At 41.2% G+C, this 15369-nt stretch overlaps 1 protein-coding gene across 1 annotated transcript in view; it reads left to right on the top strand.

The window, feature by feature from the left end:
- Window positions 1–14785, top strand: part of LOC308285741 (myosin IXb) — a 50033-nt gene extending 35248 nt beyond the window's left edge. The window contains exons 25-40 of the mRNA XM_080726590.1: window positions 1258–1346; window positions 1476–1546; window positions 5795–5976; window positions 6253–6360; window positions 6781–6951; window positions 7606–7647; window positions 7752–7863; window positions 8058–8131; window positions 8721–8913; window positions 10338–10466; window positions 11227–11332; window positions 11607–11738; window positions 12012–12135; window positions 13077–13162; window positions 13387–13514; window positions 13703–14785. Of these exons, the coding sequence (XP_080582716.1) occupies window positions 1258–1346; window positions 1476–1546; window positions 5795–5976; window positions 6253–6360; window positions 6781–6951; window positions 7606–7647; window positions 7752–7863; window positions 8058–8131; window positions 8721–8913; window positions 10338–10466; window positions 11227–11332; window positions 11607–11738; window positions 12012–12135; window positions 13077–13162; window positions 13387–13514; window positions 13703–13986 (2031 nt within the window). The 3' untranslated portion in view covers window positions 13987–14785. The remainder of the gene's footprint in view (window positions 1–1257; window positions 1347–1475; window positions 1547–5794; window positions 5977–6252; window positions 6361–6780; window positions 6952–7605; window positions 7648–7751; window positions 7864–8057; window positions 8132–8720; window positions 8914–10337; window positions 10467–11226; window positions 11333–11606; window positions 11739–12011; window positions 12136–13076; window positions 13163–13386; window positions 13515–13702) is intronic.
- The last annotated feature ends 584 nt before the right edge of the window (window positions 14786–15369 follow it).

Raw genomic sequence — 15369 nt, 5'->3', positions numbered from 1 at the left:
TATTGTGTGTTTTGTCTTTGGAATGGAACTGTCTGCTACCCTTTACTGTGCAATGCTGTGTGATATATGAAGTATTATTTGTTATATACCGTAAGCTTACATCCTGCCATTGACAAGTATGAATAGAGCGTCCACAGAACGCGAACAATGAAGGTCCTTTCAATCTGTGGCTTATGACCTTTCCTGGCCCAATTAGGACGCGGTGCGCCTCCGCATGAAGCCCAGACGCAGGCGGCGATTAGCTTATGCCCGCAGCGGGCTGATGGTTAACTTTAGTAGTTCCACTTCCAAGGAGACTGGATTCTGGGTTTTTCCCCTGCCTCCCATAAGCCCTGATGCTGAAGGGCCTAGCATGAAGAACTCGGCCAGTGCTGTGGACATCCGAGTCCTCAAGCATCGGGTCAAGGTACTGAGTGACCTGAGGCACCGACTCTTGAATAACCGAAGCTGTGTTCTGCATGCACTCCTCGCATGTGCGTTCGCCTTGTACCTTATGGCCCAAACGGATAACTCTCTGATGTGCCGGGTCTTCCAGCTTCTGCTGTGCAACCCAGGATTCTGTGGAAATGTTGTTGTTGCTGTTTTTTGCTGGCGTGCAAAAAATGGAACAGAAATGCAAGGATGTGAAGTCTTTTCCACATCTTGTTTCAGACCTTTTTTGACCGTTGACATGTAACGATCATCACAACTGATAGATAACAACGATCATTGGTTTTATGAATGTGCCTTTGGTCACCTCAAACCGAACGAGAAAGGTGTTTGTTCCTTGTGACTAATATCATCATCAAATCTAAGTTTGGATATGAGAAAATGGGGGTGGGGTGATGAAAACAACTTGCCTAACAAAATTACTAACACAAGCGTCCTTATTTTGGATAACACTATGCCATAAGCAGAGCGGGACATGGTTAATGTGAATTAATTTTGAAGTCATATGAATTAGAACAAAAAAGGTCCAAATCTATGTGGTGGTGGGATAAAGTAAAGCGTGCAAGATGCTGTAACTGGTATAAATGGTGAAGTGGCTCATATTGTATCTATTCATCTAATATAAAGCTGCGGTGCCTGTTACTGGTTTAACATGGCATTGGTGGTGGGAGAGACTGGGATTCATGGATGTGGGCATTGCAAGGGACTCTGGCAAAGAATGTGGGAACCATATATGGAACCATATATTATCAAAAGGGTGCTTTGCTTCATCTGCAGTGGATAAGAAAGGTTGATATTTTGTCTTAACGTCAATTTTGCTTCATGCAGTTTGACACAACGGATAAACCTGAGCGAAATAGGATCAGTCTACAACCAAAGTCCATTCATGACAACTCTCCTCCTTCAACACCTGAGAGGTAAACCCCCTAACACATGGCTAATAAGATAAATCCATCCATCAACTGATGTTGTTTTTTTACCTGATGTTTTTGTTGAACATGCTCCTATAATGGGATTCATCAAGGTAATTTCTTTGTTCTCTACAGGGCTTGGTTCCTTAATAAAATTCTGAAGAAAAGAACACCTAGATTCTCCCCAACAAGTGAGGAAAGAGGAGGTAGACCAAACTTTTCCTAAATTATGAAGCTGTAAAACGAATCTGTCAAAAGTGCTGTTGTGTACTTAAAACATGAAAGCAAAAGCATCCACACTACTGCCATCTAGTGGTTAAGAGCTCAAACCTTTTGAAGGCCTTCATGTGTCCTTTGTGTGATTCAGAGTGATTTAGTCTCTGGTCATTAATAATAAGGGTTTAAATCCTCTTAGCAGACCTTTTTCTTTTCCTGCTAACTGCTAAATGAAGTATTCAATCAATATTAAAAAAAAAGCTAAAGATATATTAAAATCATAATCATAGCTGGTAGCTGACCAACTCGGATGATATAATTGCAATGTCCCTGGTTTGAATATGGCTGGACTGAGGTATGCTTCCTGTCCTTCGCCTCTCTGCCCTCAGTTTCCTGTCTCTGTACTAAATAGGCGGGTGCAGTTATGAAAAAAAAGCACCTAACCCCAAAAAAATTGCAACAAAAGGTTTTTCAACTGTTTTGTGTAGTATTAGGTGTCCTTAATAACATACTAAAAGTCTACCAAAGTCTGACCACTGGAAAGGTGTCGTTTTCAAGATGGCGTCCAGAATGGACAAACATTCATTAAAATACTCTAACTCCTTCATTATTTTCCCTAGACAAGTATTTTTTGTGTCAAACCCTATGTTTATGTGGCCTAGGAATCCATTGGACTTGTCCAAATTGCAGAAATACAATTACATAATTCTAAAATCCAATATTGTGTCTTTGACTCCATTAAAACCCAGTGAAAGGGCCACCGTTTCAAGTTACCTAACTCAATATGTATTAAATACCACATAGTTATTTCTTTACATTTGTGTTTCACTTGAACAAGACTGAAATGTCATAGTTCCATCCCTACTGTACATACTAGATTTTTTCTTTTTCTTGCAGACAAGCACAGTGTCATCTTGTAGGGGCAAAACATGAACAACATTAAATAGATTTTCAAAACAACTTTCGGATATATTAGGAAGGTGTATATTCTAGGAACAGTATGAGTGTGCAAAGAGGGGTTTTGGAGAGTATGGAGGTTGGGACAGAGCTGTCTGAGCCTACTGTAATTGTCTACTGGGTGCCTATAGGCAGAGGTGGTGGATAAGGCCTAGCACTGAGCATGCCGTCTAAAAGTGGTCTAATAGTGGTATAGATTTGAAAGTTTTTTAGTCGTCTAAACTTAGACTAGACGACTAATAGACGTCTAATAGTCGTCTAAATGTAGACCGTCTATATTTAGACAACTATTAGACGTCTATTAGTCGTCTCGTCTAAGTTTAGACAACTAAAAACCTTTCAAATCTATACCACTATTAGACCACTTTTAGACAGCATGCTCTCGTCTAAGAGTTTAGTGGACCTTCAGGTGGGTGTGGGCGTAAGGGTATCTTGATAGCTCCATGGGCTCTTGGAGCACTGAAGTGCAAAGTTACATGAGTTCTCTCCTCCCCCATGTCAGAGGGGGAAAAAACAACAACAACTGTCTCAGATATGTCCCATTGGGCTATGTAGTGGGGCACTTGGAAGCCCAGGACGAGTGCCCATAGGTGGTAAGAGAGAATAGAGCGTGTCATTTCCTGGTGGTGGTGGTTCAATAGCCAAATGCCAATACGCAAACTTCCATCCTCACAATTTGGTTCGCTTTAAGAAACGCTCCATGCTTAGTGTAACTTTGGTGAGACTACAATTAGTTATGATGTGTCAGACAGCTGGGTTGTTATGTGGAGAAGGCTCACAGCTCCTCCAAAAACAAATTTGCATTTGACACAAACTGGATCACGCTGGAGGATGGAGTGAGGAGGAGGCAAGTAAGGTATTGGAATTAAGATCATGCATTTGGCTGACAGGGGTGTCACCTGGCTTACTGATAGTCCCACTGGTTCCAAGTGGCCCTTCGGGTCATGATAGGACCTTGTGGGTGACTGGGTGGGTATAGTCAGATAATGAGGAAGGCCGGTTCCCAGTGTTGGTGGTTGTAAAACCACGGCTGTGTGTCAGGCTGACGGGTGTTTCCCTACTGGCTCACAGGAGAGTCAGTGTCTGGTTGTTTGCTATTTTTCTAAGACCATTAATATTAACAGGAGCCCATAGTGACCTATCAATGTGACTCAGAGGGTACTTGGCTGTTATCCTCTCCAGTTAAAAAGCTGAGGTGTATGCAGAAAGCAATGCTTGTCTGTCAGATAGCAGCAAGGACACAGACTTGCGTTGGCCTTGAAGTTGGTTAGATGGGAAGACTTGGAGCACAGCGTGTCATGAGCTGTCCCACCTGCACTCTTACTGCTAAAATGCTCCAGAAAAAACATTTGCAACAAGCCAATCTGAACCCTATCCGTGCCACACTCCTCAACTACTCCTGCCAAGACCCAGTAAACACCTAGGTTGTGACCTCCACTCCCTCTCCAAGCCCATGATGGCCCAGATTTTCAGATAATATGTAAAGGGGGTAAGGGAACATCACAGGATATCCCAGGCTTCCAGACCCCCTCTTAACCTACACCTATCAGAACCTACCTGTACCCACCTGAGAGCCACCACATCCCCTCTACACTCCCACACTGCCCCCCTCACTGATCGTCACATCATTCACCCCTCATGCTCCCTTTTCCGCCAAATTTGCATTCTATCCCTGCTACACACATCCACTCCCCCCCGGTGGGACCCTCCAGAGGTAACAGTTTTGTGACTCTCAGTGGTTTCAGTGCAAAACAAATGCTTTTAATGAATTCATAATCATGAAGAAACTCTAGATTGACTGATCACAAGCTACGTACTGAGGTGAGAATTACAATTCTTTAGATTTTTTCCTGTATAAGGTTGCAGCACCACAAAATTCAGCATCTGTCACAGGTTCCCCTAGGAGAGTTATATTTCATGTCACTTACGTTGGCTGTTCCAGAGTTACCTCCCTGCAAGGCTTGTGCCTCTATCCAGCTGATTTGCACGCAAACGAGTGGGCGCGCTTCCAGAGGATCAACAACAACAAAAAGCAGCAAGAACGCAAAGCCATTGACAAGGCCCTGCAGAAAATGCATGACACGCTGCTGCGCCACACTCAGCACCCCTAAAAACCAGTACTTGGGATTTGTTGATGTAAATGTTCACATAGAGTGTAATAATTGGTAAAACAAACTTTTGGCCTATTTGTGGAGATAAGCGACCAACGGTCGCTTATCTCCCGATTAGGGAGTCTTACTGGTATTTCATTATATATATATATATATATATATATATATATATATATATATATATATATATATATATATATATATATATATTATTATTATATATTATTATATATTTTATGTGATACTAGACACCTTATCAAACACAATGGTGAAGACATTTCTTGGTAAGGAATTTGTTCCCAAATGTGTATATTTAATGACTATAACATGGCCGCCCTGTTTTTATTAATTTCACAGTACCTCACAGTAATAACTAATTTATTCCTTATTGGTATCAAAAGAAATCTCCTGAAAGCTTTAACAAAATGTTAATTATAACTGAAATCATCAATACTGGACATTATGGCACATGGAAAAAGGAGAAACGTCCAATTACATTCGGAAATCTTAACATTTTACATAAATATGCTTATAACCTTATTATAACCAACTGTTTTAACATAATTGTACTTGTAATCACTTGACTATAATTTATATATGCTAATTGGATTCCTAGATCATCCAAATATGAGGTTTGACACCACAAATATTTGTCTATGATGAATAATAAAGGAATAATGGTCTTTTAAGGAACTGGCGGCGGCCATCTTGAAAATATGCATTTCTAGTGGTCAGATTTTGGTAGACTTTTGATATGTTATTAAGTACACCTGATACTACAATAAACCATTGAGAAACCTTTTGTTGCAATTTTTTTTGGGTCAAACCATATCTGCACCCGCCTAAAATCTAAAATCTAAAATCAAGGACATAGCTGAATGGGTAGAGATGCTGCCTGGGATACAGCAGGTCCCAGGTTCGATCCCGGCCTAGCTATGTCGAGGTGTTCCATGAGCAAGACACTTAAACCCTAACCGCAGCCCCCCCTCTAAATAGCTCAGCTGAGTCAAGCTGAGCTTCCCCCACAGGATTAATAATAAAGTAAAACACATGCCTAAAAATAATATGTATAGAAAAAAAGAAAAACTATAATTTCCGATCCATTTACTCAAGGTGCATTTTGATCCTGTCCATGTTAAAACTAATACTCTCCCGCATGGTTGCTTGCAGGCACCTTGCCCAATTATACCCCACATCCCTACCGCAGGTCAACAGGACAGGACAGTTCACGGCGCCGGAACCCCACCATTCGAATCAGCCGGGCCACTCGCAGTGATCAGAGGAGCTCTCTGGATCGGGAGATCACGGACACCAAGGAGCTCCGCGACCTAGATGAGTTCCTGGGCGTTCAAGTGAGCTCTTTACCTCAGGTCAAATAGACCATGTAGTACAGATGAGCTTATTTACTTAGTTTAGAGTACAACTGAAAAGTTGCTTTTCAAAAATGAAAAAGTAATGCCCCTTTTTTTCTTCTTTTTTTAAGCATTGAACATTGAAATGCAAATTACCTACTTAATTACATTATACCTTTTAGACATAATCTCTTCAGGTGCTGTGTACAGGAAGACATGTATATTTCTGTTTATCAGGTCATGTTTTCCTCATCATGTCTTCATCTGTGCCCCAAGGTCATTGAACTTCGTAGCAGGACCAACGAGCTGTCTGCAACAGAGAACATCTTCCTTACAGCCACCATGCAGTTCAGGGATACCATTAAAAGCATGTACTCTCTCTCGGTTAGTTTCCTCCATACTAGCATGTTTTCTTTCATTAGGAAGAACTTCATGTATTCAGAGCTACATTAAATCACTTAAATATCTTTCTCTTTATTGGGATGCTTGCATTTAGTGGACATACATACGCACAGTTCCTCTACAGGACTAAATGAATGGTAAACCAGACAGCACCACATCCACCACTTTAGAAACCTTTCTAATTCCTCCTACACATTATAGAAGAAGTACAAATGGACCAACTTAGACACAGATGATATTAATTCTTTCTGTGCCTTACCAGGAGCAAAGAAATGACAAAGTAATGAAGGTGAAGAGTGGAGGCAAGGTGGGACAGCTAGTTGGGAACAGTGTGAATTCTGCAAAGCAAAGTGTTCCACCAAACTGACATATTTCTCTGCTCCTGTGAACTGGAACATACAGAAGCCCCAAATCGCCTACAAGGACCTCATGAAGGGGTACCATAACAGAGTGAACAGTCTGTTTGGGCCCAAGCAGAAGACGGATGTCCAGTTGGTGGTCAACCTGTTCCAGTCTGTGCTGGATGGCTTCATCAGGGGGCAGCTCAAATTAGCTGAGGCTGAACCAGTCAAGGTAGAGGAGGGGAATTCAACTATTAAGTTACATCTAAATGCTTTAGGAAATATACAGTATATGAAAGCAACACAAGTTTAAATGCCCCACTAGCATACCCCGGGGGCTGTGCTACCCCTTATGCAGGGGTAGCACAGCCAAATCATGGTGGTTTGAACTGACCAAAAAAAACATCCTTAGAGCCTCACGGTTTCCCTAGTGGGGCTAAAAGTGGGGGGGAAAAGAAAGGGGCATAATGTTATATTGGAGATATCTTGTGTGCAAAGTTGACAATTTTGGCCTGATGATGGCACAATAGGCTACATCATGCGACCCTCCAAACCACAATGTTTAGGATTCTAGTTTCATGGCAATCCACTCATTACATGTTGAGAAGAGATATCCTAAAATGTAAAAGAATTCTGCATGAAACCATGCATAATTCTTTTAAGACCCTCTCATAGCGTGTTTGTAATAAAAAGAGGCATTTTTGGAGGTGGTTTCACTTCATATATGATGGTATTTGAAATATTACAAAAGATTGTAAAAGTATACTGTATATTTGCCTTCTTGAGTTGAAACTCCATATTGCAACTGCATTGTAATCATTTAATTACATTTTTGTTATGAAAAGTGTTGTTTGAATTGAGATTCTCCTCTCCAACATTGTTTTAGTCCACCAAGAAAACAAAGAAGAGGAGGAAAACGGAAACATGTGTACGTTGAGATTACTCATTTCCTCTCTGTGGCCATTAGCTTTGTTCTCTTACTATGGAAGCAGGTAAATGGTTGATTTTGTCTGATCCCTGTTGCCCCTACAGCCAGACGGCCCTCTAGACCACATGTTCAGCACGTACCAGGTGAACATCATGCAGTCGTGTGACTTGTGTGGCTCCTACATCTGGGGCATGGAGAAGGCCTACATGTGTAGCGGTGAGTTTAAGACCCGCACAGCCTGCACTCCCTTGGTGGAACCTCATGCTTCATCTGTTGTACTGTCGTATAATGGTGTTGCTCGTCGAAAATAGCCAATCTACAAGCTCATAATCACACGTAATGAGCTTGTAGACACTAGAATGGCTTTCGGTTCTTTTTCATTGTGCCGTTCTCTTTGTGCTTCTGTGCAGCGTGCAAGTTAATATGCCACAAGAAATGCCTCTCCAAAATCATCACTGATTGCTCAACACGTTGTGCCAGGAAGGTAGGAATCAATGACTCATATTATTAATATTACTGTTATGTATTTGAATAACTTGATTTAGAAATGGCAGATATGGCTCAAATGGGCCTTTACTTCCCAACGTGTTTGATACCTGATGGTGATTTCACTGTTGCCATCGACATTACCTTCATCTTCAACAGAACAATACCTACCTTCAACAAAACAACTGTTAAAAAGTTAAAGCTATCTTTACTATAGGCTGCATAGCAGAGTCACTGAACAAACACTACAGTATAGAGTGTTTGTTCAGTGACAGGGGTCTCCCTGTCTCTCCAGCTCTTTAGTAAACAGAAAGTACATTATAGTGTTAGATGGGTCAACAATTTCATTTAGCTTAAAATGTATAATCTACACTGAATAAACACTGTATGACTACCACAAGAATATAGAGCTATTCAACACTTATTTTAACAAAATATCACTTATATGAACTTTTAAAACATGCATAAATCATGTTATAAATACACATCAGAGAAAATGATTCTTTCACGTCAATCTGTTTTCTCTCTACAATACCCTCTTGCATTGTGTCTCTGTTTGTGCACCTCATGTACTGTATGTGATACAGGATGACAGCGTTCCCGGCTCTCTTCACTTCGGGGTGCACGTGTGTGTCCTCACCAGCAATGCCAACCCAGTGCCCATGGTGGTGGAGATGATGCTCATGCACGTGGAGATGAACGGCCTCTATATGGAGGGCGTCTATCGCAAGTCTGGCTCCGCTTCTCGCGCCAGGGAACTGCATCAGATCCTGGAGACGAGTAAAGCCCCGTTTTCACTGAGCAAAACTTCTGGGAGTTTTTTCAAAAATGACGGCAATTTTGAAATTCACGCCATGTGAAAACGGCCACTTATTTTGTGTACCGGCAGTTTTGGGGGCCGATTTTTGACGGGAAAATACCTAGTCATTTTCGCTTAAAGTACCGGGAGAATAGAAAATTCCCCACAGTGAAAACGCATACCGTTATTTTTGACGTTTTTTTTTACAAGCAGGTGCATGAAAGGAGCCAATAATAACAGTTAAAACATTGTATCTGGCCTATTTTTAGTATGATTGGGACACAATGCGCTCATTATGCTGTGGTGAAAGTTGGAAGCGTTACCAACTCAAAAAGCTCCGTCATTGTTAATAGTTTCTCGTCGTTGTTGTGATGACTGATGAATCATGATTAAAAGTGTTTTACAGAGCAGCGCATCGAGTCTGGTCATCCTTATGGTGACGCGTGAAAAAGAAAAGAAAAAACAAACAAAACACAGCTAATCTACAAGCCCACAAGTGCAACACGTTGCATAACGCATAAGCGATCCTTTCTGAACCTTATGTGTTGCATGAAGAATAAGTCTTGAAACTTGTTAAATCCATTTGTAGGGTTTAGGGTGAGACTGAGAGAGAAAGAATGAGAGACATATAACGAACCGCAGCGCTCACTCACTCCAGCAAGCAAGCTGCCTGTGTTGCCATGTCTGCTAATTATAAGCGACTCTGGACTTGATTTCCGTAAAGTAACTTGTATATTTGATAGTTGCTGGTTTTGTTTTATTTGTTGTGAGGTTGTAGATCAGCAATGTTCAAGTAGCTGATGTGGCGATGCATATAGTTTTAAATCTTGTGTGGCCTAGATAATATCACTTTTTGGGGCTCATTTTCGTACACCTGGTTGCTTATTTTTCTCGCAAAGTCTGGCAACTGGTCTTTCATGACGTTACAATGGTTTTAGTGAAAACGAGCGATACCAGCATTTTTGCTGCCGATGAGGGCATGTGAAAACACCTAAAAAACGAAACTCCCGGCAAGTTATGCTAATTATAATTATTTATTTTGCAGGAAAAATTCCGGAATTGCAATGAAAACATGCCTTAAGACACCTTACTATCAGAATATAGAGCTATTCAACACGTAATTTAACCAGATGAGAGATGAAGCCAGTGTCAGTGTTGTGATATGTTAAAGTCTCAACGAATGTCAATAGGAGTTTTTCTAAATTGGATTTGGAGAGGTTCTGTGTGAAGTCATGACATAACAAGAATTCAACAAAATGATACAGTACTTGCAAAATGTGTCGTAAAAACTGAAGGACGTGTTCATCAGTAACAACAGTGTTCAGTGCTGACTTCTCCTGATGTGACCCACTGAGTGTTGCTGCAGTGCACATCATAATGAGAGTGTGTGATTTCTTGCGCTCAGATCCTGAGGAAGTAAATCTAGAGAACTACCCGATCCACACCATCGCGGGCCTGGTTAAACGTTGGCTTCGAGAGCTGCCTGACCCCCTCATGACCTTCAACCTCTACAGTGACTTCCTGCATGCTGTGGGTAAGTAATTTTTTATTTATTTTTAATGGGTCTGGTTTGCTGACAATAAACAATTAGGTAGAGCTCTCACCTTTGGACCATAAAGTAATGGGTAAGATCCCGGTAGAGCATGGGTCTGCCCGGAACTAAATACCTGATGCCAAATGCCGAACCGAGAACCGAGCCATTTCGAGGCTAAATTATTGACGTGTCCCTCGGGGCAGAGTCGGATAGGGTCCAATTGCCCCGGACACAGAAAGGGTCTAAAGTCCCGGCCAGATCTAGTCAATTTTCCCCAGGCTCCATTTCGGACTGCATCCAATCATTCTCTGTGCCGTTTCAGATTGGGGCTAGTAAATCAGAATGTTTCTCAGGGTAATTCAGTTCGGTCCAAATATCCTCGGTTCCGTTTCGGGACAGGTCTCCCTTTTTGGACTGCAACAAGTCGTGCGGCAAGTACTGGGAGCTGATGGTAGGTGTGGCGCTCCACCTCAGCAATCCATCTCCAAAGGGTCTGGCGCATTGTAACGGGGACAGACGTCCCACCGACCTACTTTTAATACAACTACAAGTTAGTTCTTTATCTTGAAGTGCCTTGTTTAATGGCATTCATTAGCCATTGGGGAGAATGTAAACTGCTTATTAATTCCGCCCACCCAGACACTCATACCCATCAAAGAGTTGAACTTACAGACATCTTGTACCCTACTCAACTTCTTTGACATTTTGACTGTCTGACAACTTGCTGTTTACATTTATATCCTTATTTGTTTGCACACAGAGCTGCCAGAGAAGTCTGAGCAAATGCGAGCCATCTATCAGAAGCTTGATGAACTGCCCTCTGCTAACTTCAACACATTGGAACGGCTCATTTTTCACCTTGTCAAGTACGGAAAATTTAATTAACTGAATGTCACGTGTGATGTACGCCCATTGGTGCCGTTTTTTTCTTGTTGCCAAAAATAAAATGCTTGCTTCCACCATGTTGTGCAATGAATGATACTAAATGTCCTGTCTGTTATAACATGTTTATTTTGCTTAATGTTTTATGTAAAGTACTTTGAATTGCCTTGATTAAATGTGCTCTACAAATAAACGTGCATTTCTTTGCCGAGTTTATTGTGCCTTCGGCTACAGTTATTACATATTTTTTCTTCCCAGAGTGGCCAAGGAGGAGGAGCACAACAGGATGTCTACAAATTCTCTTGCTATTGTGTTTGCCCCCTGTATCCTGCGTTCGCCTGACACTGATGACCCCTTTCTAGGCATGAAGGATGTGGGAAAGACCACAAAGTGAGTCCTACTTCATCCACTTTTGCCTCTTTATATCACGGCACTATGCAATCTAGAAGAGGGTTTTTCTGTATGTCTTTGTGTACGTATGTCTATATGTATGTCCCCTCAAAAGTAGACGAATCACACCTTATTACGTCACAAAACAAAAACACCTCTGGCCATGAAAGCCTGAAATTCCTGATGTAAAAGTGAAACTTAGGGAAAGTTCTGTGCTCAGTGGACTCAATAACGCTGTATTTTGAAACCAACCTTGACCCTTGTTGTCTACAGGTGTGTGGAAATCCTGATCACTGAGCAGTTCAGACGCTACAAAGAAAAGATGCAGAATATTCAGCAGCTGGAATATGCAGAGGCCCTGGCTATCAATCAGCTCAAATTGAGGAGACAGAACACGGTGAGAAAACACAATTCCCAGCAGTAGCGGGTCAAAGCACTATGCGGTATGCAACTACAGTACGTTGAAATATTAGTTAGAACCTTCTGTGTCAAACACGCTTACAGTACATCATATCGGTAGTTCCAAATAATGTGTATATTTGCTGCTTAACCACATGAACCCTAGGGTCCCTATCATGCACATTTCGTTCACAGAAAATAACAGTTCTACGAAGCTCACAATGCGTTGTGAGCTTGAAGATTGCTATTTTTCCTGTAGGGATTTGGTGTAGACTGTAGAGGGGGAAAATTAGGTGACCAAATATTAACAACTGGGTCACTGGTCAGGTCAATGATGGGACAACAATATTATATTATAAGAACTTTGATGAAGAGCCTGTGTTGTTTGAAACATACATAAAATGTCTGTTCTAAATGGGAACTCTTTGGGGTGTGGATCTTAAATTGGACATTGGGACATGCATGTCTTTCCTTATTATTATTCGCAGTGCTTCATAAGTCTATTAACTTAAGAAATTACAGGATTTTTACCAGTTGTCTTTGGTGCATTTGGAAGCTGCTATGTTGCTTTCAGCCTGGATGATGTGTTTGAATTGTTTGTATTTGTCTAATATTGTATTTGTCTAATATTATAGTTTGCTCTTCATTTGTGAAATGTGAGACTATAATTTCCATGTTTGCGATTGGTCATATGCTACAAACACTGCTCCTTTTATGTGAATGCGCTAGATTGGGAAATGTGGGTTTAACTTTAAATATCGAAGTATAACCATGATTGTGTGCCTGCATTATGTGATTGCGGATGTTAGGGTTAGTTAAGCCAGAAAAAATATCCTGGGTATGATGAACATTTATATCATAGTACAGACGTCTAATTTATTTAGTAATAACAGTGCATACATCGAACAGCTGGCACTGACAAGTCTGTTCTCTGTGTAGATCGTTGAGAAACCTTCAAAGTTGGATGTTCCTGATAATGACACGGAGGTTCTCCTCCAGAGGATCAAATCCATCAAGCAGGAGAAGTGAGTTGACTTATTAAAAAGATTATGTACTTTCTGGAATTGTCCAAATATTTACAGTTGATCAAAGAAAATGTGTATGTTCCAGTATTGAGTTTGTTCATTTTGATAATTGCTAAAAAGTTGTTTGAGCTATCATGCCAATTTAAGTACTTTCATTTTTATTTTGGCGCATCGTACAAGCTTTTCTGCTGAATACATTAGAGTGTTACCCTGCTTTCTTCTAGGGAGGAGTTGGCATGCCGGTTGCCTGAGCTGGAACAGGATCAGTCTGATAACGACAACTTGGACTCTGCTTCATCCATGAGCTCAGAGAGCCTTCTAGACGACCGCCTGGGGAGCCTCGATTCGGAAGGTCAGTAGAGAGGTATGAACCTTTCACCTTGCTCTGAAGGTCAGTAGAGAGGTATGAACCTTTCACCTTGCTCTGGCTTTGAAGAAAGTATAAAGTTCTACATTTGATTGTACGTGATGTATAAAAGAAACCTGATGGACAGAAACATAATGACCAAAGATATGTTTTCTTTTTTTTTTTAACACCAGGCAACGTTCGATTGAAAACACAAAGGCCTGACTGCCCCACTAAACCCCCTTACTTGGCACAGAGAGTTACAAGTCGCATGGGCCAGCTTGATGCGGAGAGGGCATGGACAGCCAGCGAGAGCTCACTTGATGTGACCCAATCGCCTAGCATCAACCCTGAACAAGACAGTCCCTCAAGTGCTTTCGCCCACTCCTCCCCCACTGACAAGCCACAGCTTACCAGCAAGAGCTGTGATGGAAGTTTTGATGACCTGGACATTCCTTTCATTGACGATGATGTCTAATGTGAGGGCAGAATACTAGCAGAGTATTATGTAGAGCAGTTGTCAAAACTGTAATGGTGATGAGATGAACTGTGTTATGGCAACAGGAACTGTGCACTTTCTCTTCTCCAATGTCATGATCAAAGCTGCTGTGGAAAAAAGGTGTCTGTTGGAGTTATAGTAATTTGATGCAAGATGAAATGGACTGTATATATCTATACATACAGTAATGTGGTGAAACACAAACAGCCAATTCTTCTCTGACCCTTACACACAAGTAGTGTCTCACTGTGTCTGCAATGTTACCCTTACACCCCAAATATACATAAACTGTAAAGGTAAGTATTCCTGGACAATGTTTTGTGAAGTTTTGCAACAAGCTATGTCTCATCAGTCGGGTTCATGTATCTTTTATGTAACATTTTTGTTTCCTTTCTAATGGACAGGTTTAAGACCCACTATTGCTACTAATGGAAGGGGTGAGGGATTGGTCATGTCTGTTTCATTACTCTAATAAGTCCAAGCTTTGCACAGAAACGGTTCTCAGTTTTATGTCTTCTGGATATCTAGTCCTATAATTGGGTGTAGGGATTTCTATTGTATTTACCTCCTGTTCATTGTCCTGTGATCTACAGTATGTGATGATGATGATGTTGATGATGATAAATGGACTATTGCTTTAGTAGACCTATAAAGGAAGTGATGGTCTCCTGCAGCCTTTCTGACTGAAAAGATTTTTCCCAACATCATCACATGACTAGTTTTAGCAAGTAAACTTGTCTATGCATGCCTTTTTTGATTTTGTCATGCACATTTTATAAGGGGTAAGACTTTTGTATATTGTGTTTAACATTGTCAGTTTGACATTTGTGTCAAACTTAAATAAATAAATGTATTATAATCACTTCTTGCTCATGCTGTAAAGATGTTATGCACGAATGTTGTCCTTTTAAAAGATCTGGAAAATGTATTTTTCTTCTATTATTCTCGTTTACATAAAGTTATCATGGGTCATCATGACCTTTAACATTTTTGCAAACACTTTGCAATACCATGAGAGTGCATTACATTACAGGCTGCAGAAGGTGACTGAACACAGTCAACACACTGTACACATTTACTGTAAACACAGCTGTGCTCCAGTCCATACAAGGAGCTTCCTCTTTGTTCGGCCGAACCCGCGATGATGGCCACCAATAACATTGGCGCATCATTAATACTAACATTTTTCTATGCCAATCACACCCACTGTTTTACTTCCGCCTACTCGTGCTGTCCAATCACTTCACGTCACCTTGCGTCACCATGCTTTCCGCAGCACCTATGGAAAGCCTGGTTTCTATTCGCAACTCGGTGCTCTGATCCGGCCTAGATCCCACCTAGCTGTATCCGGTCATTTGCACA

This window comes from Nannobrachium achirus (assembly GCF_963921795.1).
Source record: "Nannobrachium achirus genome assembly, chromosome: 5".
NCBI lineage: Eukaryota > Metazoa > Chordata > Actinopteri > Myctophiformes > Myctophidae > Nannobrachium > Nannobrachium achirus.
The sequence above is the reverse complement of the archived record's forward strand: the minus strand, read 5'-3'. Positions and strand labels throughout refer to the sequence as shown.